The sequence below is a fragment of the Alexandromys fortis genome, unplaced genomic scaffold (assembly GCF_014885135.2).
Source record: "Alexandromys fortis isolate MF-2015 unplaced genomic scaffold, M_Fortis_MF-2015_v1.1 scaffold_275, whole genome shotgun sequence".
Lineage (NCBI taxonomy): Eukaryota > Metazoa > Chordata > Mammalia > Rodentia > Cricetidae > Alexandromys > Alexandromys fortis.
In genome coordinates, this window is record NW_026068182.1 from 494,597 (window position 1) to 517,741 (window position 23,145).

The 23,145-nt window shown below is 37.0% G+C and overlaps 1 protein-coding gene across 4 annotated transcripts in view; it reads right to left on the reverse strand.

The window, feature by feature from the left end:
* Aff2 (ALF transcription elongation factor 2) overlaps window positions 1-23,145 on the reverse strand; it is a 521,318-nt gene that overhangs the window by 80,397 nt on the left and 417,776 nt on the right. For all 4 annotated transcript variants that reach the window (XM_050129237.1, XM_050129236.1, XM_050129235.1 and 1 more), the window contains exons 7-8: window positions 22,280-22,376; window positions 7,023-7,060 (exon numbers count right to left, since the gene is read on the reverse strand). In XM_050129237.1, coding sequence (XP_049985194.1) covers window positions 7,023-7,060; window positions 22,280-22,376 — 135 coding nt within the window. The remainder of the gene's footprint in view (window positions 1-7,022; window positions 7,061-22,279; window positions 22,377-23,145) is intronic.

Genomic DNA, 23,145 nt, shown 5'->3' on the forward strand with positions numbered 1-23,145 from the left:
TTAATTAGCATTTTAAAGTCTAGTTTCTTGAGTTCTTTATATATTTTGGAAATCAGACCTTTGTCTGTTGCAGGGTTGGTGAAGATCTTCTCTCAGTCAGTAGGTTGCCTTTTTGTCTTAATGACAGTGTCCTTTGCTTTACAAAAGCTTCTCAGTTTTAGGAGGTCCCATTTATTCAATGTTGCCCTTATTGTCTGTGCTGCTGGGGTTACAACGCTGAGATACCATCTTACACCTGTCAGATGGCTAGAATCAAAAACATCAATGATAGCCTTTGCTGGAGAGGATGTGGAGTAAGAGGAACACTCATCCATTGCTGGTGGAAATGCAAACTTGTGCAACCACTTTGGAAATCAGTGTGTCGGTTTCTCAGGAAATTCGGGATCAACCTACCCCAGGATCCAGCAATACCACTCTTGGGAATATACCCAAGAGATGCTCTATCATACCAGAAAAGCATTTGTTCAACTATGTTCATAGCAGCATTATTTGTAATAGCCAGAATCTGGAAACAACCTAGATGCCCTTCAATGGAAGAATGGATAAAGAAAGTGTGGAATATGTACACATTAGAGTACTACTCAGCGGTAAAAAACAATGACATCTTGAATTTTGCATGCAAATGGATGGAAATAGAAAACACTATACTGAGAGAGGTAAACCAGACCCAAAAAGATGAATATAGTATGTACTCACTCATAAGTGGATTCTAGCCATAAATAAAGGACATTGAGCCTATAATTAGTGATCCTAGAGAAGCTAAATAAGGTGATCCCAAAGAAAAACATAAAGTTAACCTCCTGATATTGGAAGGAGACAAGATTGCCAGGCAAAAATTGGAAACATTGGGGTGGGGATGGGGTGGGGGTAAGGGGAAATGGGGAGAAAAAAGTGAGAAGGGGAGGATGAGGAGATCTTGGGGGAATGGGATGGTTGGGATGGAGGCAGGGTAGATATGGGAGTAGGGAAGTATATATCTTAACTAAGGGAACCATTTTAGGGTCCCTTGGGAGAGACTTGACTCTAGAGGTGTTCCCAGGTGTCCATGGGGATGTCCCCAGCTAGATCCTTGGGCAGCTGAGGAGAAGGAGCCTGAGATGGCCCTATCCTATAGTCATACTGATGATACTGATGATTATCTTTCATATCACCATAGAAACTTCATCTGGCAATGGATGAAGCTAGAGACAGAGTCCCACATTGGAACAATGGACTGAGCTCCTAAGGTCTAAATGAGGAGCAGAAGGAGAGAGAATATGAGTAAGGAAGTTAGGACTAAGGGGTGTGCCCACTGACTGAGAGGGTGGGGCTGATCTAATGGGAGCTCATTAAGGTCAGCTGGATGATAGAGCAGGTGATCAAACCGGCTGACAAGGAGAGCTGATGAGAAGCCAAGGACAATGCACTGGGTTTTGATCCTACTGCATGTACTGACTTTGTGGAAACCTAGTCTGTTCAGATGCTCACCTTACTAGTCCTGGACAGAGGGGGGAGGACCTTGGACTTCCCACAGGGCAGGGAGCCCTGACTGCTCTTTGGACTGGAGAGGGAGGTGAAGGGGGATGGGGGTAGCAGGAGAGAAATGGGAGGAGGTGGAAAATTTTAATTAAATAATAAAAATAAAAAAGACTTTAAGGCCACTCTTGTTAAAAGCACCAACTCTTTATTTTGTGCTTCAGATGCCCAGTAGTGACTAACACAGGATGAAACAGCTTAACATCTAAGATATCATATCATATCATATCATATCATATCATATCATATCATATCATATATTATATCATGTCTCCTTTGTTATCTTAACCTTTTTGGGGTCAGATACTGTCTGCCCAACTCTACACATAAACATATTTACATTAATTCTTTTTCAAAATATCTCTAATCTCTTCCCTTTCCTTTCAAGGTTAATGATGTCAGGATAATAGTAACTAAGATATTTTTAAGATTTGCAATGGTAAAATGATAAGCAGATTGATAACCATCAAGTTTTACCAGATTATCAGGGGTTTTCAACAATCATTTCTCTGCCTCTCAGTTATCTCCTCTGAGATTTTACAATTTTACTCAAATATTGGAGGGAGGGGTTCCTGGAAACTTGATCAACTTTTCTAACTGTGAGGAAAAGTTCTGAAATCCTTTGCATCCAATTATAGCTATCCATACAGCATAAAGGCCATTTATTTTATATAGCTGTTTAGAGAAATAATTTTTGCTATCTTCTCATTAATTGACTTTAACCAGAGCTGATTGGAGATTGATAGAGATGTATAAAGACCAATGCTGTGGAGTTTCACTGTTAAGGTATGAGTGGACAGAGTACACAGCCTGCCTCCCTGGTGTGGCACATTGGAGACTGCAGGTAATTGCCTATGCCATTCAGAGGGAATGATGCCTACGTGTTCCTTATTCTCAATGGGGGATGTGCCAGGGGATGTTTGTAATTCGGGAAATTATTTAGAATGTGACTGTAAAAGAAATACAGAAGATATTTTATGGTTTCATGATTAGGGTTTTCTGTACTTACCACAGGACTTTTGAAGATAGTATGCTTACTTCAGGTATTCTCACTAGAGACTAGATAAGATTTATTAGAGCACTGGGTTTTTCAAACTACCTATAGAGACAAGGCTTTTGAAATACAGACTTAATTTTTCCATTCAATATTCCATGATATATTATCCCAAGTAAGTATGTTCTTTGGCCAAACACATTTTGGAAACTCTTTGTAAAACAAATCTCAAGAGAACTGTCTACAGGACTTCTCTGATCATACATTATGTGAATATGCACAGTAATGCCCATCTTTGTGCTAAACCTCCATAGTGCTGTAATCTTTTTGTTCTAAAGAAGACAAACCCACAAGATTAATGTTTGTCAGAACCCAGTTGATAACCCATTGTCTGATCACTATGAATGAGACTGACGAATTCACTCCCATTCTTCATATCTGTGATATGCAAATATGCAAGAGCATTCAAAGTGAATCTCTGAAAACTTACATAAGGAATCATTTGAGAATATCAGCCCAACATACTTAGAGCCACACTTATCTCCAACAGAATAGACCTCTTTAAACATATAATTATACGGGTTCTTGTTCTTCAATTCTCAAATATAGAATGTATAAATGATAAATGGGAAATAAACTCATGTGTGTGCACACAAACCAAATAGACCTCTTTAAAAGTATAATTATATGCATTCTTGTTTTCCAATTCTCAAATGTAAATTTTAGAAATGATGGATGAGGATGTGAGTCTCTGTGTGTGTGTATGTCTGTTTAATAAGAGTTGATACATACACACACATATGTATGTATATATATATATATATATAATGTTTTTAGCATGCACATGGTGCTTCAAACTGGATTAAAATGATCTAGAATGAGCATACTTATGAAACAAGGTTTTAAGCCTTTGTTTTTATTAAAATATGAAGTACCATATGAATAACCTTGGTGAGATTTGGAGCAAGGAAGAACAAGTTCAGTTTTATATGTTAAGCTAATGTCAGCCCTAGACACTGGAACCCAAAGGTCAGTGTCTAAATGATTAAAGTACTAATTGATGGTTCATGTTCATCACAAGATAAGAGCTCTTCAGTGTTGTTTGTCTCTACCATGCTAATTTCTCTCACTTCAGTTTTCAAATCTGCCCTTCACTGTAGACATTTCACCAGGCAGCGGAACTCTTTGTGCCCCCTGCCACACCTCAGGCCAGGATCTTAAACCAGTAGTATTTACACTCTTGATGCAAATGTTTCTACTTTGCCCTTTCCACCCCTGACTCCAACAATACTAGATCTCCTGAAAGCTTTTTCCTTGATTTATCACTTCCTACACATCAGAGACATCCATCACATACACACTCTCTCTTCTATTTAGTTCTTTACAATAGGTTTTTTATCACTGCTACTGGAGGCTCTGCTCCTCAAGGGTAAGCATGGTGTCAGATTTTCTTTTAGATCTCAGCATCTGCCACATTTCTTGGAACTCTGTAGGTCTGTAGGTCTTAAAGAAAAATATCCATTGTAGAAATTAATGAGTAATATGCAAACAATGATCAGGAAAGTCTTCCTGGCCATTTGCCATTTTCAATAATGAAGCCACCATATCTACAAGACATACCAGTTCCCAAATAAAACTGTAATTTTATCATCCCAGTTGATTCTGACTATGATTTGTGAATGACAGCTACCATGTTCTGCAATGATGCTAAAGTGTAAATGCAGGAGATAATTTTATGTTTTCCTCTCTCTTTTTATCCCTCAACAGATGTCAACCTCAGTTAGATTTAAGTTTACTTATTAGTGCACGGAGTTTAGCCAAAAGCAATTCACATTTCCAGAAGTATACTATCACATATGTCTTAATAACAGAAATATAGATTTTCTTTTTTTCAAAAATGTATGTGATAGGTCACACATATGGTAGGAGAAATCTGTACATCTCTCAGTCGTTACGATGACAACCTTGGGGATGATTGCTACAGCACTTTAATATACAAGTGAAAGGCTCTTCCCTAGCACATTACAGAGCTCTGATTTTACTGCACCTATCAAGTTTTGTTGCCACTGTACTTCCATTATACAGAGAAATCACACAGGCATCTCTTGCTATGATTGTTGATCTTAGGAACGGTCAATGGTGTCTTACCCTAGAAGTAATATTTAATGGTCTAGTTAAGGTCTTTAATATATATGGCGATATTATGTGCTCACATTCCTTAAACATGTATATATGTATCCTCTTTTATATAGAATATCTACTAATGTTTACCATAGTGGTGAAAGGAGCTTACACCCCGGAAAGTGTTGAAACTAAATTGAATGAGTGGCTGAGAAATGTAAAGAGGAAACTGAGCAAAGTTAGTGGACCTGGTCAATAATTTATTACCACCCCAGCAATTGTTCATGTAGCCTTAAGTAGATCTAAAAATAACATAATTTCAGAAAACTCATGTGATCTTTGAAATGTGGAAAACTAGCAGTATTTATAGGTGAATATTCATTGCTTATTAGGTGTTATTGGCCTATCATGAATCACCTACTCGTTGGATGGTCAAAGAGAGTGAGTGAAGAGTGAGTGGCTTTGTTTGTAATAAGAACTAGTTGACATATCAGTTCCAGGAAATCCTGAGCACCCAGTAATGGCTCAGTAAATGTCTACTCCAGGTTTTAACATTTGCTCTTAACATTCTCTATCTCCTTTAAACAGTTTAAAGAGTCAAATATTAGGTAGACTCTGCATTGTGAATTAATGAAAATCCACAAAATGTATAATTTCAAGAAGGGTCAAATTGGGCTGGAGAGATGGTTAAGAGGTTAAAAGCACAAGCTATTCTTCCAGAGGTCCTGAGTCAATTCCCAGCAACCACATGGTGGCTTACCACCATCTATAATGAGACTGGAGCCCTCTTCTGGCATGCAGGGCCAAACATGCAAGCTGAACACAGCATATCTAATACATGAAATAAATCTCAGAAAAAGGGGGGAGGAATACATCTTTAAAAAAGGAAGGGACAATTTTTTGCGATGACCAGACAGAGAACTGGCCTTACTTTCAGGTTACTAGATTAAAATGTAATGCAGCCAGCCCCTCACAGAGACAATGTGCTGTCCTGTACATGTAATGATAAAGCTTGGACTAATTTCTTATAGGAATAGCTGAACGTGGGGAGCAAGTTGCCACATTAAGGGCGAGATTTATACTCTCCTATTCTTTGTCCTACCCCTTATGACCTGAACCACATATGTGTATGCAACCAAACTGGACAGAGCAGTGTAGTCTGACTGTGGGAAAGAACATCACTAATGGACCACCCAGGGATTAAGCCCTAGCCATGCCCTCATTAGCATCATCCTCTAATCCTCAGAACTGTCCAGATACAGGCTCACAGTGGAAGAGCTGTCACTGTAAACAGATGGAACTCAGCAACTAAACTGGCTTCCCCACATCCCAACTGTAGAGGGCCCTGCAAGAGCTATGGACAGAGAAGATTCTGTTGACTAAAAACATTAAAACATGTAAGCATAGTATACAGTGCCTTTAAAAAATGTATCAGAGTTTAACTTTAATGATATGGTAAATACCACCTGTATATTCTGGAAAAGCTAGTTCTCTCACACTACAGAAACAACTTTTTTATTCTTGACATAGCTGATCCATTCTCCAAGAACTATAAAAAAACCAATGCACTTCCCATTTCTGTATTTTGTACTAACTATAATGTAAGGTTTCTGGCATAAATTAACACATACTGTCTAGACATGTGATATTCCAAGACCTATAATAACTGAATAAATAGAGCAAGTCCTTCCTTGGCCATGTCGCTGATAAAAATGGTATACATACATCATAGCATTGCAATCAGGTGTCACAAACCCAAAAGACAAGACAGCCATTCCTTTTCATTTAAAAATCTCCCTTCTAGAAAAGACAGGATGCCTAATGTATCCTATATTTAAAATAACACTGTGTGGCTTGTTTACGATTTTTGTGTCTTACAAAAATGGCTTAGTAACTGTTCTTTGTTAGCACCCCTCATTCAGTTAAATGTATTTTTATGAGCTTTTTATTATAAGAGTACTGAAGCCTTGATGGCAAGGTGCAAACCTCCCACGTGGCTGAAGATCACTTGGCACATGTTCAGACATTTATGTCGCTGTCATAGGTTCAGGGTTTGCAATTAAAAATGTAATCTTTTCAGCATAAGAAAAAACTCAAAGGCTTGAAGTAGTATGCATTGAATATGATTATAATAGTATTTGGCAGCTATTCATGATGGCACATATTAATTTATGTAAACTGTATAAACTTGGGGCATTTCCTCATCAGGGACGCCTGGAAAACTAGAAGCTGGTCATTGTTCATTGGAGGATATTTGTCCCCTGTGTTCTGTTTTGTCTTTAAATTGTCATGAATAGAGATAAATGCAAACTACACATCTTTTATGACCTCAATTTCCCCCATGCACAGAGTTCATTAAAATTAACAACTTAAACTACTAAAAATAACTTACTTCACAGGATTATTCTTAGGTTTTGCCTTTTCAACAGCCTGCAAATAGAGAGAAAAATGCAATTAGACAATATTAACAGGCATAATCTTTGCAACTAGTAACCAAAACATCAAGCAATAGAAAGTTAGCAAATGCTTTGTAGAAACTTTAGGAAAGAACTGAAACCAGCTCCCATGGATAAGCAGTGATATAGAAACCAATTTTCTTCCCCAGAGAAGGTGTTTACTTGTTCACGCACAGGCAGGCATTGTTAGAGCACTTGGCAAAGTTCAGCAGGAGCCATGAAAGTGGCTCTTGGGTGAATAAGCCGATCATCCCTTCCCTACCATTAAATCTAACTTTACACAATGTGGGCCTGATTGGATTGAAATGACAGCATTGAGAGGGGGTTGCAAAACATGGTGGCTCCATGGCAGGGGATCATTAATATTGACATTCTTCTCAACACCTAACCACACCTACACCTTGAGGAAAAGGACAAGAAGTTACCCCAAATTCCTTTGAGTAACAGACATTACAAAAGCACAAGGAATGCCCATATTCTGAGATTAATTTCCTCCCCTGGAACCTTTAGGAAAATACACACCAAATCTCAAAATGAGGACATTTCTGGGCCACGTGGCCTGAGTCACCTTAGATATGGAGACTGGTTCCAGTTTATTGCTGAACCCATTGATCTGTGTACAGTCCATTTATCATTCATGAAAAGAGCTAGTGATCTTCACAGTGTATTAGAAGAAACAACTCTGATCATCTGTCAACAGCCCTCTTATTTCTGTTTCCCTCTCCACAGGGATTTCATCTTCTTCGATTGTTCTGGAATTAAAATGTTGCTAAGCAACACAGCTGGGGGCACTGGTGGCATAATGGCTACAGTCTATCAAACTGTTTAAGCACCTGGAGGGCTTGAATGATGATTTTTTTCATATATCTGTAGCATAATTATGTAATCAGAAACAAACTTGCACTCTGCTAGATTGTCTCAGGCTATCAGAATAGCATTTAATATGGAGAGCAATGAAACAGCAGTCTGACCACCTTCAGGCTTGTTCAGACCCTTTAAAACAATATCCATTAGGGGACCTTGTTTGTGAATCTTGAAGTGGGCAGAGTCTAAGTGAAGGAGAACAGTGCTGTAAATTAGAATACCGAGGCAATCATTTCCAACAGTGGTGCACTCCCACCGCACTTGACATTGTAGCTAATCATCAGTGAGATTCAATATGTTGAACTCAGCTATGCCAAATCCAGGAATTCAATAGCTGTATACAGTTCCCAACTTTCAAACATTATTGTTGGAAATCTAAGCTTGTCTTGCTTATTAAGTCTTGGGATCTGTCATTAGATAAACATCTGCTAATATTGGACACTTACTTTGCCTTAATAGGGAAAATTCATTTTCTCACCACCTGTGCCTGAATTTGAATTTTAGCAAGTTCTAGAATAAGAAGACAGTTAGAAAATGAAGCAACAGGTAAAAATGAGGAAACAAGAACTATGTGTCTGGCTTCTCCTAATCACCTCTCTGTAGATCTAGGACTTGTGACACCATTCCTATGCAATCCATGTAAACAAAAGGTGCTAACACTGATTACCATGGATTCTTCCAGATCAGATAGACAAAGGAGGAGAAAGATGCATATCACTGACCTTTCCTATGGTACTGACACTTACTTAGTCTGCAATGGCATGTGCAGTTCCCTCTGCTGTAAATTCGCTTTCTTCTTCCCTTCCCTTCCCTTCCCTTCCCTTCCCTTCCCTTCCCTTCCCTTCCCTTCCCTTCCCTTCCCTTCCCTTCCCTTCCCTTCCCTTCCCTTCCCTTCCCTTCCCTCCCCTCCCCTCCCCTCCCCTCTTCTTTGTGCTTTCTCTCTACCTCCCCCCTCTCCTGTCCTTGCTATTTCCCTTCTTTCCCTCTCACTCTCTGTTGTATCTCCCTCCTCCTGCTTTAACCAGTTTTCCCTTTAGAACTGTCTGGTAAGGAATAAGGTATGGTAGTCAGCTGAAAATGCATCACTGTGGAAATCATATTAATTCATTTTTTTACAATTAAAATGCAAGCAAGTCTGTTCTAGAAGCTGTAAGTTATCATCATGTAGTAGGCACTGTTCCAGCAGTTTTCTCTTGCTTGATGTGATAAAGTGAACATGGCACTGGCAGAAGATGTAGAAGGCAGAAATCAAGCTGACAATGCTAAACTCAGCTTTGATTCAGAGACACAGTTTTTTGAAAATGTCTTTTCTTTCTTGTTTCACAGCTGTCAATCATAGCCAGTTATTTATTTATTTATTTATTTATTTATTTATTTATTTATTGCTGTTCAGAAGCCTTATTCTGATACAGGCCAGGTTCTTTGAAATATATGCCATTGTGTACAGTATTGTAAGAATATTACTTCATTCAAATAATATTTTTTCCTAGATTGTTTGGCTATCAATTGGAAATGTCTATTCTTAGAGGTTCTGTTTTACATTAGAAATGAACTTACAGACATTTAAATGTCTCACAGTTATAGGCAAATATACTCATGTCATCCTTTGTGATCTCATGGGGGATTTTCTAAACTAAATGGTGACAGGGAACCTATGTCAGATGAGACATGGCTCGCAATTTATATTCTCCACATTTGCTGTAATGCAACTTTGTTATAGGCATGCAATGAGGGATTGTAATACTAAGGAGATGTAGAAGAAAAACTTAAGCAGATTTTTTGGATGCAAATTATATGTGCTTTAAGGCATAAAAGAATTACTCTACAAAATTTACAAGGAGAAAATTTTCTCCTTTGAAATGAGCAAATGTAAGAAGACAATCTCACATTCCAGATACATGGGGAAGGATGAGAGACATGATGCCAAAGGTAAATTAAGAGGAAATGACACAGTATAATTCAGCAAGCATTAAGTCATAGCTACATTTAAGTTTAAAAATATGCATTAAGATAATTCAAATTGATTGGAAAAATGAATAATCGACAGTTAACAGTTATGTTGCTTTAATTTATAATGTCTGTATGTTTTAAAAAATATACATTCTCCTATTTTGCATCAAATTTCTGTTGTATGATATATATCTCACCAAGGAGGACATTCTCATATAAGGAAGAATACTGAAAGAAAATTTTAAGGATTATTTTCAAGTAAAACATGGTGAGGGTTGGCAAGCTGTACAGAAGTGCTCATCTTTTGACGTTCTCCCATATACAAATGAGTTAGGCTTCATTCATAGCCACCTTGGACTACCTGCAGCCAGTGGATCGCAGTTTGGACCTACCTGTTAGTACAAGAGCAAGGTACTGTAATATTATTAATAAGCTGGGTTGTGGTTTTGGTTTTGCTACTTACGGTACTAGCAAGAGACTAAAATCTCTAAGTCCCATTTTTTCTCATTTTGAAAATGAAGACAATCACATGCTCTATCAGTCCCAGTCCAGCTTGCTTTGGTGAGCTCCCATTAAATCAGCCCCACCATCTCAGTAGGTGGGTGCACCCCTCGCGGTGCTGACTTCCTTGCTCATGTTCTCCCTCCTTCTGCCTCATTTGGACCTTGGGAGCTCAATCCAGTGCTCCAATGTGGGTCTCTGTCTCTATCTCCATCCACCGCCAGATAAAGGTTCTATGGTGATATGCAAGATATTCATCAGTGTGTCTATAGGATAAGGCCAGTTCAGGCGCCCTCTCCTCAACTGCCTACGGAGCAACCTGGGGCCATCTCCTTGGACACCTGGGAACCCCTCTAGAGTCAAGTCTCTTGCCAACCCTAAAATGGCTCCCTTAATTAAGATATCTACTTCCCTGCTCCCATATCCACCCTTCCTCCATCCCAACCATTCCATTCCCCCAAGCTCTCCCCAATCTTCCCCTTCTCTCTTCTCTCTCCCCATCTCCCCTTACTTCCACCCCACCCTCACCCCCGTGCTTCCAATTTTACTTGTCAATCTTGTTGACTTCCAATATCCAGGAGGATAACTATATGTTTTTCTTTGGGTTCACCTTTTTATTTAGCTTCTCTAGGATCACCAATTATAGGCTCAATGTCCTTTATTTATGGCTAGAATCCACTTATGAGTGAGTACCTACCATATTCATCTTTTTGGGTCTGGGTTACCTCAGACTCTCTGAATGTGGCTGACAATGAGGGCTGACTGAGAAGCCAAGGACAATGGCACTAAGTTTTGATACCACTGCATGTACTGGCTCTGTGCGAGCCTAGTTTGTTTGGATGCTCACCTTCCTAGACCTGGATGGAGGGGGGAGCACCTTAAACTTCCCACAGGGCAAGGAACCCTGAGTGCTCTTTGGACTGGAGAGGGAGGGAAAAGAGGAGTGGGGGAGGAGGAGGGAAATGAGAGGAGGGGAGGAGGTGGAAATTTTTAATAAAAAATAAAATATAAAAAAAAAGAAAATGAAGGCAATCATACCTGCCCTTTATATGTCAGTGGCCATTGTTAGCATTCCACATTGATGGCTATGCTCAGAACTTCGGTATGCTAAATAAATGCATGCACATCATTTGTGAGTGCTTTACATAAAGGTGTTAGTGTATTGAGTTTCGTGGTAAGATTGTTTTTGTATTTACTAAGTAGTGGTCAGGTCGCTGTACCAAACATATGTAGTTACTGCAATAAGGATAAGAAATACCACTATCCTGCTTTCTCCATATCAAGAATATCTTTGAGGTAAAAATAACACCCCTGTCTAGAAAACATTATTAACAGAAGACTCTGAAGAACTGAGGAAATATAATGAAGCAGGTGAAAATTTGTTAACCATCTTCTCTGTAATGTTGCTTTCCCAATATTCTTTTTGGTAAATTTGATTCTGTGGCTCTGATGAATTACTGTTCTTGTCTATTAAACCAAAGCAAACCTAGAGAATTGTGGTAGGGGGATTTTTCAGAAGGAAGGCTTCAATAGTTATATCCAGAGTTAAACATTACCCATCTGTGATTTATAGAAAACAAATGTAATGCTATATATTTTTTTATCTTGAGGTTGTCAAAGAGAGCACTCAGATGGCCTGGAGATATTGTACCAGTGGACATATTTTGAAAGGATATGTATTCAGGTACTGCTTTTTTCTGTAATAAATAATAATACTGTCAGTAAAACCTAAAATATTATTTTATTAGTATTTCTGTGCATAACTTTTACTTTCCCACTTATATGCTTCTCTCTCATTCTACACACATGTATGCTAAGCTGAATCTTTATGCTTCTTGGTAAAAAGGAAAATTCAATCATTCAGATAATTTCAAATAACTGCACATTAGGCAATGCAGCACTAAGACAGAAGATCAATTATTGTATTGATTTTTATTCTTTATTGCCACACATTTCTCTTTTATTTTTAACTATTCACATAGTTGTGCTACATGACACAGCTATGTACCAACCTAATGACATGCACTGGTAAATTTTATTGATTACCTTAGTTCATAAAAAAAAACTCCTCTATTGACAAATAGCCTCATAATCAAGGTTTTCAAGTAGCTTCAAATCAATGCCTGTAGAACTAGCTAAATCAACTAAAAAGATAAATACTGAGAGCACTTGTCCAAATATAATAATGAATTTTTTTCAAAACAGGGTTTCTCTGTGTTGCCTTGACTGTCATGGAACTCACTTTGTAGGCAAGGTTGGCCTTGACCTCATAGAGATCCACCTGCCTCTTCCTTCCAAGTGCTGAGAATTAAAAGGCTTTTGTTACCAGTGAGTGGCATAAGAATAAATTTCTTAATTACAGTATTTACACACATTTCACTTGGATGAGTAAAATGAGAAAAGATGGTATCCTAGAGACTGAGGTTTCAGCTAGCATAAAGTATACACAACCAAGAGGAAAGATTAAGAAAAAATGTCACTCAAGTTGTATAGAACCTAGATTCCTGGTTCTTTGCTGTGGGACAATGATTTTGTACTTTGTTAAGATTTGTCACTTGTATTTTAATAAGATTCTGATTGGTCAGTATCCAGGCAGGAAGTAGAGGCAGGGAGATAAGAACAGGACAGTTCTGGGAAGAGGAAAGATGCAGTTTGCAGTTATTACCCAGATGCAGAAGATGCAAGATGAAAATGCCTTGCTCATAAAGTTACCAAGCCATGTAGCTAACACAGACAAGAATTATGGCTTAATTTAAGGTGTAAGAAATAATAAGAAGCCTGAACTAATAGGCCAACCAATCTATAATTAATGTAGACCTCTGTGAATATCTTTGGAACTGAACGACTGAGGGAACTGGTGGGGCAGAAACCTCGGTCAACAGCTCTATTTCTGATTTTAATTCCAAGGACTAGGAAGATGCCACTTATCATTTCTTTTAGTGATACCCAGAAGAGTACACAGAAGTTATACTATACATATAGGAGGCAGGAATAGAATTTTGATAGGAGAGATTAGGGTAAATTTGTTTTTGGTTTAAAGAATCATGACTTGTATCCAATAGTCAATAAACATTTACCACAGAAATGAATCAAAGACCTTGGCAGTTTGAGAGGTATGGCTATTAAATCTGAGCATGACAGAGTGTCCTGAAGGAATACAGGCTCCATACAGGTAGAAATGGAAGATTCTGGTAGGAGAGATTAGTTCTAGGCACATGTATATGTGGGTCCTTCCTTCTGTTAAGAAGATGACATTTACTAACATTGCAAATAGGAGGGGCTCTCACTAGTACTTCCATTTCACTTGGTGTCAGAATTCTTTTCCTTACTCTTCTGGCGTTACTTCCAAGCTTGATGCTTATTACCTCTTATTAGCCTGTGGGTCCTGCCTTTTTACTGTTCCATGTTTCTTTATTCTTACCCTGCTTTATTCCCTCTGCTAGAGAAATCCTTTGGGATTCCAATTTGATCACATTATTCCCCTTTTCAAAATCTGGGATGGGCTGTAGCTTAGTACTAAATATAAGCAAATCTAAGAGATATAATTATAGCTGAAGAGGCAAGCTACTAAAAAACAAAAATATCATGATTCTAGAAACTCATTTCTCAGAAAATCACATATTAACCTCATCTACCCTGATGCTTACTAAGACTCTGACTGAACAGCTGCCATGTGGCAGTTTCCAGTGATTTTTATGTATATGTTTATTAATGTGACAGCCAGTTTTTCTAGTGCCTGTCCAAAGATGACAATAGGATTCTGAAGTATATGCTTTCTTAAAGGTTTCTCCCTTATACCATTTCTTGTGAAGGACACACAGTCCTTTCTAAGGGCCATTTGTCAGCTGGTGATTTCTTCTAGAGCTTAAGTTTTAGCTTATTTTAAGTAAGTGGAATATATACTGTTATTGGTGAAGAAGCATGTCTCAACCATAAAAGCAACCTTCTGATAGTAATTTTCCTCTATGAAAGTACGGATTCACTAGGAAAGAACATCTCAGTATGAGCTAGACATGTTCATTTTCCTATTAGAAGGGCCAACGAAAGTGGTTCTTGGTCACTATTTTCCTGCTTTTTGTGGATCTAAAAACTATAGTTTTCTTTCTCCCAATGAATTTGAGCATTCTTAGTCTCACACTGAAAATACTCAAACAATGGTATGTGGTCTTTTCATAGAAAACAGTCAATACAATAACAGACACTCTCACCCTATCACATGTAAGAAGAAAAAAAAATGGGCATTATACTTTTCAGAGTCAGCAGATACTCAGTGTTTCTTATTTTCCAAAGCATGTATCAGTGCACTTGCTGTTGATCAAATAACTTTATCATTAGCACACTAATGTTATCAGTTTTTCTGTCCCTTCCCAGCATATTATGCTCAGGATGAAGAGGGCACATCAATTTTTAATCCAGATGGTGAATACTGAGGGAATTATACTCAGTTTCCATAGTGGCAAAATGAGGCAACTGAAGTGAAATATATTTTTTGTCATTTTCAGCTCCAACATCCTATATTTTAATATACATATGCATGACTCAAGACTAAATATGAAACTTGTCTACCTCTATTATCAAAATAATTATCTTGAGCATATGTATATATTTTTAGTAAAACAGTCTAAAAACTCATTTTAAATATATTTTTTGAGATATAGATAGTATGGCTGTATACATTTGGCAAGTGTTGCTTTTAAAAAAAATTACCAAGCCACTTGTACTCTGAATGAATAATGTTAGATTTGTAGCTATCTGGAACTTGTACAACTCTTTTTTATACTTACAGTCCTTATGCTTTATGCTCATTATTCTTGCTATATATGGAAAAGTAAACATGGAAGCCCAGGAATGAGATAAACTCTTTGTTTCCTTCAGAACTTGATCCATGGTGCTAAAAGCTTGTCTAGTGGCTTTTCTAGCACATGGTCAATACTTGGTGAGGGTATAGGGTAAGAGCATGTTTGAAACCTAGACCAAAGCCTCAATTACTTTTGTTTCAAAGCCAGCATATCAATTTAAACATTTTATACTTTTAATTTGGAAATATTTTATTACCAGCATTTATGAGAGATATTCATATTTCTTATTATAGTCTAGAATTCTGATTAAAATCAAAGCTTGGAAACTTCTCATAAACTCAGGCACACATGCTACATTTTCCAGAGTTTGCTTACTAATGACTGCAAGACAGAACCTCCAGGCTTCACCCATCCATTAAGGCAGAAATTGGGGAGATAAATGGATTTAAGAAAAGTAACACACTTGAATAAAACAGGGAGTATGGTAAAAGCAGAGACAGGGACATTGCTCTTTGGTCACTTCTTCTCAGGGTCAATGACAAGAGCAATATGGTCATTTTCCTTTCTACTGACACTTCAATTTAGATGTGCATATAATGATCTATAGCTTCTCAGACATGGCTGCTGCTTCTACTACCATAATCCTTACACTGGCAAATATGTTCTGTTTGCTCTTTATGGATGGAAAGTCTATGATCATCTTATCATACATGAATGTTATCTATTCAAACATTTAAAAATGCTTATTTTTTTCTGTTTGGATCTAAGGCAAGCACTTTATCATTACAAGTGTCTGATTTGACTTCACTAAGATAAAAAGTATCAAGCTTAGCAAAAGAGACATTGGATTTGCAATTAGAAAGTCCACAAATAGATAATTTATGAAGTATCATGATCATTAACAAGTACATGATCACTACTGACCATGTGACAAACACGCCATGCAACATCATTGTGCTTTTGTACATCTTTGCATGCTCAAGGCATTCCATTATAGAGAGATTGCAAACCAAAATATTTGGTACTAAAAGTGGAAAAAACATAATTACAATAAAAATTTCAGCACATGGGTTTCTGAATAGTCACAGACTTGCCAGAAGCATATTAAAGATCATATCATACAAGCCTTAAGCAGTTTTTTATTAATCTAGTCTATGCTAATACAGCCAAATGGAAAATACAGTCTTGGGAATATGAAGGCCAATGTTATTCTATTAACCTTATATGTTATCCTATTTACTCTCTTGTCTTTAATGAATAAATTAAAATGCCCTCTCTTTTTCTAATTGCTGGGTGGTCTGAGTATGACAATGTATGGATTTTATTCAGTTATCTTCTGTAACCTCAACAACCACAACTCAATCATTTTGTGGGGGATTTCAATGAAAGACAATGACAGATAAACTGTTTACATTAAAAGACTCTATTAAAGTTATTTTGAAGCCAGTTTCAACCTAATCCATCTGCTGCTTCTCTAGTTCTGACAGGCTGACCTCTCTTGCTGTGGGTGCCGTTTTGATGTCATTACCAAAGAGGCCTTCCCTAGCCTTTCTGCTGATAACAAAGTAAATGGAAATATGCTGAAACCTTAGAGAGGCAACAACTTGTTCAGCATGATGAGGGAGAACTGTGATCACAAAACAGGAATGAATGCAGCAGGGAAGAGTATCTTTTGTCACAACTAATGTACTCACAACAGCAAAGCAACTCTAAAAGAAGCAGCAGATAGCATGAGGAAAATTCATTGCATTGTTTCCACTAGCAATTTTTCTACATAAAAACAGGTTTTCAGTTTAAGTTGGCGAATGTATTTGGGAAGTTCAGTATAGATATAAGCAGCTAATCCAAAATCTGTCAGAATGCCCAGAATTTCCATGGATAGGAGTTTTGTGTCATCTGAAATTATTAAATAGCAACTTAGCCAGAAGGTAGCCCACCAACAAAAAACAAATGGTTCCGATAGAAATCCAAAATTAAGACTCAGGATTGGCAACAAACTTTTTTAGAACAACAAAATGGTTTAAACCAAAAAAAAAAAAGAAAAAGAAAAAAAGAAAGGTTTTTGTGTTATTTAAAACAAAAAGGTTGTTTTAGAACAAAGTTTCAGAATGAGGTTGTTCTAAATCTACAGAGAAAACATGAATTAAAATAATGAATTGGAGGGCAAGAGCTAAGAAAACATTTTTTCTATAAGTAATATGTTTGAGATACAGCTTTGGCATCAGCTTCTATTTGAAAACTATTCACAGTCTCCACCAACATGCTTTGAATTAGGTGCATGTTTCAGAGCGTGTCAGACTAATCTTTATGTGGCAAAAAAAAAAAAAAAATTGGTTACATTTGAACTACTTAGATAATGTATCCAGAAACAAGACATTAGAGTTTGTTGCTTTAAAAGAAATTTTAGATTGACTATTTTTGTAGAAATTTAAACATATTAATATAAACATTTTTTAAGATATAGATGTCTTTATCTGACATCTATACTGAGCATCACAAAACATCCTGCCTCCAGAAGATAGCAGACTACAAGCTTGGAGCTATGTCAGTCAAATACTCTGCTATCATTTGGTGAAATAATAAGCAGGTATTTACATGTACTGGATAACTTTTAGAGGCTGGTCAGTATACATTTGAAATCTTTGGAACTGAACAAATTCTAGAGTGCTTAAAATTTTAAAGACAGCAATTTTAATAATCCTGTCAACATAATTCTGTTGTTAAAAAACAGTTGAGACTGGTTAGCCTACTTCTATTGAAAGAGAAGCACAAGGTCTATATCTTTAGATCTTTTATTGAACTGCAAGCACAGCATCAATAACTGCTTCTCAGCTGTAAATGAGAATTGATTCCAGGTTTAATTCCTCATTTTCAGGGGTTCCTTTAATCCCAAGAAACATGAGAAGAAAAAATTTGACAAAAAAAAAATGGAAGCAGTAGATTCAATCACATGAGGTAGGATTATGCAGAGAAAATGATATACCTTATTCCTAAGGAGTCCATCTTTTTGAATCCAGCTACTCCTTGACTGAACCCCAGTGAACTGATCATAGCACTACTGCTTGCCCTGAATGACTGACCTGAAAATGGTAATTCAATAAGTTTTGTAAGGGGAAGCCAGAGATGGAAATATATCTGAAATGTGAAAAATCTCAGATGATAAAATTCAGTCAGATGGTGATGGACATCATGTTACTCCCCCAATCAAAAACCTACCATTGGTAGCCACCTGGTTATTTTCTTTCTTTTAAACACTGTATTGCAACAGAAATGTTCACACAAAAACTAAATACAAAGCATTGTTTCTTATACCCAGACTCTTCTGGAACTTTGTAATATCTAATATGGACTTAAAATGGTATTTCTGTCTTATTTGGGGTTAGTTTCCACAAAGGAAGCAATAAAGCATTCCAAGAGAGCCTTTAATCCTTTTTTTCCCCTGGGGCAGAGCAGAAGCTATCTCAGAAAAGTGAAGAGACAAACTGAATTCGAAGTGTATGGTTCAACTCTCCATCTATATCAGTCCTTTTAAGCAAAGCTTCCAGAGGCATGTAATTTTCTGGAGGACTTGATTCAGTGCCATTGATGACCTAGCCTTTATTCCTGGAGATGCTGGCTTAACAGTTGCCAGAGCCTAGGGGAGTTAAGGTCACCCACACCTGACAGATACCTTTAAATGCTACTTAGAACATTCAGTCTAGTTCTTAGCAAATCCTATGAACACCTAAGCCAAAATGAAGAGTAATGTCTGTTAAGAACATTCAGTCTAGTTCTTAGCAAATCCTATGAACACCTAAGCCAAAATGAAGAGTAATGTCTGTTATTTTGTATATCTAAGAAGGAACTGTAGCCAACATGCTACGAGGAAGAATAACCACATATTTGTCATACTTAGAGTTTGCCACGTACTTTCTCATAGCTAATTTCCCCTCACAACACTCCAATGAATTAGACAAGATTGTTTAATTCTAATTTACTAATGAGAAATCTGAGACTTAAGGATGTTTGGCAATTTCCCCAAATGTGATATAATTAGTATGTATGAAGTAGGTCTTATTACCAGGCTTATCCAGTCCAGAAACTACAGACTTAATGATTATACTTTTAATTTCACACAGCTAATAAATATGAAGAAAAGACAGATTCTTCTCATTCAAGTTTGCCACATGCTGACTATTTTTATGTACCTAATTCAGTAGTTCTCCTTAGCTTCCCATTATTCACAGTAAAAGGGAAAGTAGATAGACCTAGTATTTAAAAAAAATACTAGACTTTTTATATCCTCAGACATAGCCATAACAATGATGAATATTATTATAAAGTGATGAGCAGCTGCTATGCCCTAAAGCTTTAGTGTGTCAAGTCCTTTGATATGTATTGGTCCACTTCTTCATTGAATCAACTATGACTCAATGAGTAGGTGCTACTGTTATCGTTACTTTATAGAAACTAGATATTTTGCTGAAACTCATTCAGTTTGAAAGTGGTAACACTAGCATTAAAACCCATATCTGTTTGAATATAACACTATCTCCATACTTATTCATCAATGGTGTCTTAGCATGACAAATTCATGTCATTTCTCAAAGTCCTTATTAAGAAGTGAACTGCAATAGGAATATGAAAAAAAACACTTGTATTTTCATTTTCTTTCTGTGTATGTATTGTGTATTTTCTTTATGTTGCTGGAGATAGAATGGTGCCAATAATGAGACAAATTAATAATGCCATATCATTTACATGACCCTGTATTAGTCAGATGAAAACAATGTCTGTGGTTTTTTAATAAGACAAACATAAAGAAGACTCAGTTGTTAAAATAACCAGTCTAGCTAAAGATAAAACAATTATATTTTTATTTATTATAAGGGGAAAAGTAAAAAAAAAAAAAAAACAGAAAATGAGAAGTCCAAACACAGCAGTGTCCTAGGGGAAATGGTGCAGAGAGAGAGCACCTGGTCCACACACGTTTTTCTCTCTGTCCCAGGAAGCCTTAACTAAAACCCACCTCTCAAAAATAATTGGCTAACAAGGTTCTCCATCACCCAATGATTATGTTTCTTTTTCCATGCTAAAAGGAGTCAATACAAATGTCCATTAAAATATTTGCCCTTAAGTACTCACAACAGCACAAAATAGTAGATAAAGCGCAGGTATGACTGAAATATCATCAAGAGATAAGTATATAAGCAAAATGTGCTTCATCCAAACAATGGAGTATTATTTTGCCATATAACTGAATGAAGTGTTACTATATGGTACAACCTGAAATAACTTAGAAAGAAATCATTATGGTAAGTGAAGTCAGACATTAAAAAGATCCAACGCCATAGATTCCATTATAGGATTAGGCAAATCCATGAGGACAAAAAAAAAAAATAGATTCGTGACGTATCCTCAGGGATTAAAAGAAAGGAGAATTGAGCATATTTCAAAGGTATAGAGTTTTCATTTGGGATAATGAAAATATTTTGGGATTGGTGATAGATGTACAAGTTTGTCAATATACTGAATGTCACTAAACTGTGAGTTTATAAATAATTTGTGTTGTGTAATGTTTAGTAATAAAAAGGAAAACAGTTTTAAATCATATAATCTTGAAAAAGAATGCTAAACCTTATAAATCCACAGTTCACCAAATGTCATTATTACTACTAAAGGACTATAGCCTTCCAAGTCTCTTAACTTGTCCTCAAAACTCTGCAAAGTGGCTCATCTGTGAATACCTGTAGCCTTGTGAACACTTCTATTTCATGAACTCAACTATATTATTTTGCTGTATTGTGGTTCTATCATTTCAGATTCTCTATCGAATGGAAGAAGTTTAGCTATGTCTGGTCAGAGGGCAGCAGGTTCTAGGTACTTCCAACTTATCATTCGGTATCAGCCCTTGATATAATTTCAGCAAAGTTAGCTCAAAAACTCAGATGATGCAGATCAATAGGACTGATGCCACTTCTTAACATAACACAAAAATAATCCTATGACTTACAAGGCAGAGTGTATTTATATATTCACATAGAGAGGAAATAAATGTGCAAAATTTACTCTCAGTTACTGCTACATTCTCATCTAAACATTTCCATTAAAATTTAAGGTTGCAGCTGTCAAACTCAATGATGTAGAATTTTTGCTTTGTTTTTGATTTATTTACAAATGTGATGCTTTTGTTATTGGCATAGTAAATGCAGAAAGCAGAAATGACAGACATTGGAAATGAAGTGTGTGTTTCACATTTGTTATGAAGCTCCCATAACAAGGAGGACTGCTTGCACTTGGTAAATGCACAGCAAGCACCTTGGAAACAGCTGTTAGTGTGTGAGCCACAGGTAGTTCCTTGCATTTTGTTCCTGATAGGCCATTCAACTCGCAATTATGCATTATTTTCTATCATTAAAACTGCCTTCTGTACTCCATATTTGGTGGCACAATAACCAGAAGAACTAACCTTTTAGAAACTGTACAGGGATCATTTATATTATACACCATTGCTGGGACTTATAATGTTATTTTACTTGCTAAAACCAAGAAATTCAGTCTTACCTGAAATAACATACAAAAAAGACTATAGTCTTCTTATCTGGGGAGATAGTATTGGAAATACTTGTAGTATAGAACAGAAGAAATGAAGGACAACTGAAAGCTCTTGCTAAATGCATGTTGCTGCAGCATTCATTCCCATCTTGGAGAAGAAAATGGTGCAGTCACATTTACACCAAAATTAATGACTTTAAATGCTAAGCTTCACACTGGAGTCATCCAATGGACATGACATGACACCCGAATACAGCAAGTAGTTCAAAACACATAGAGATGATACTCTATTGCTCATTGATAAACAGTATTTGTGTATAGAAAAGAGAGAGAGAGATGGAAGGAAGTGAAATTGGTTTTGAAGAACACATCTACTTTAGTATAACTTTAATGAAAGTGGCAGTTGATTTCACCTGTTCCCAAACAGTGATCACCTTTGTTTCTTTCTCTTCCTGTAAATGAAAGAGGTTGTGTTTATGAAAGCCAACATATTCCCTTGTGATTTTCCACTTTAGGCCTAATGCAAAGCTCTAAGCTCCTCCTACCTGATAGAGCTCGTTGGCTGTGCATTGAGTGGTCAAGGTCTTGACAGGCTCAAGATCATCTTCGTCACTGCTCAGCTTCAGGTCATCCTCCAGCATCCTGGAAGAAATTAGAGTGGTATTTGTGTTACAAAAAAAAATCTCTAAATTATTCTCAGATCCATCTTGCAATAAGAATAAAACTATTGTTACTATTATCTCACAGCTGCAATTCTGTTGAAAGTGCAGAGGGAACCAAGATTCTTTCAGCTAACTGGATATCTGAGTTCTTTTAGTTATGTCATACACTGCATACATATCTTCTCTCTCTATCTTACCCTAAATCAGGGGAGGAATAGATGATTTCATCATCTCCAGAGATGGTGAGAGTTTATATATTTTGACTATTAAAAGTATAATAAATGTTCTAGTCAATCAATATCGGGTGATGGGGGATTGCATCTCTATAGGATGTTTTTCTGACTCTTCCAAGCAGGAAGCCAGGCATGATAACAGTGCTAGGATGCTGTGGGGACCCTTGGGTTAGACTTCTGGGGCTCTCTGTATGAGAAAGTGTGAGTGTGCTGGGTAGTTCACTGACAACCAAAGAACAGATAAAGAAATGGTTAGTCATTAACCTTTTGATATATGATCCATCTCTTGCTGTAAAATTTTTTTATTTTAATTTTTTTATTGAGAATAAGAAAAAAAAAGTTTCCGCATCCTCCCAGCCTCCCATTTCCCTCCCCCTCCCCCATCCTTCTCCCCCTCCCCCCACTCCTCTCCCCCTCCCTCTCTAATCCAAAGAGCATTCATGGTTCCCTGCCCTGTGGAAAGTCCAAGGTCCTCCCCCCTCCGTCCATGTCTAGGAAGGTGAACGTCCAAACTGG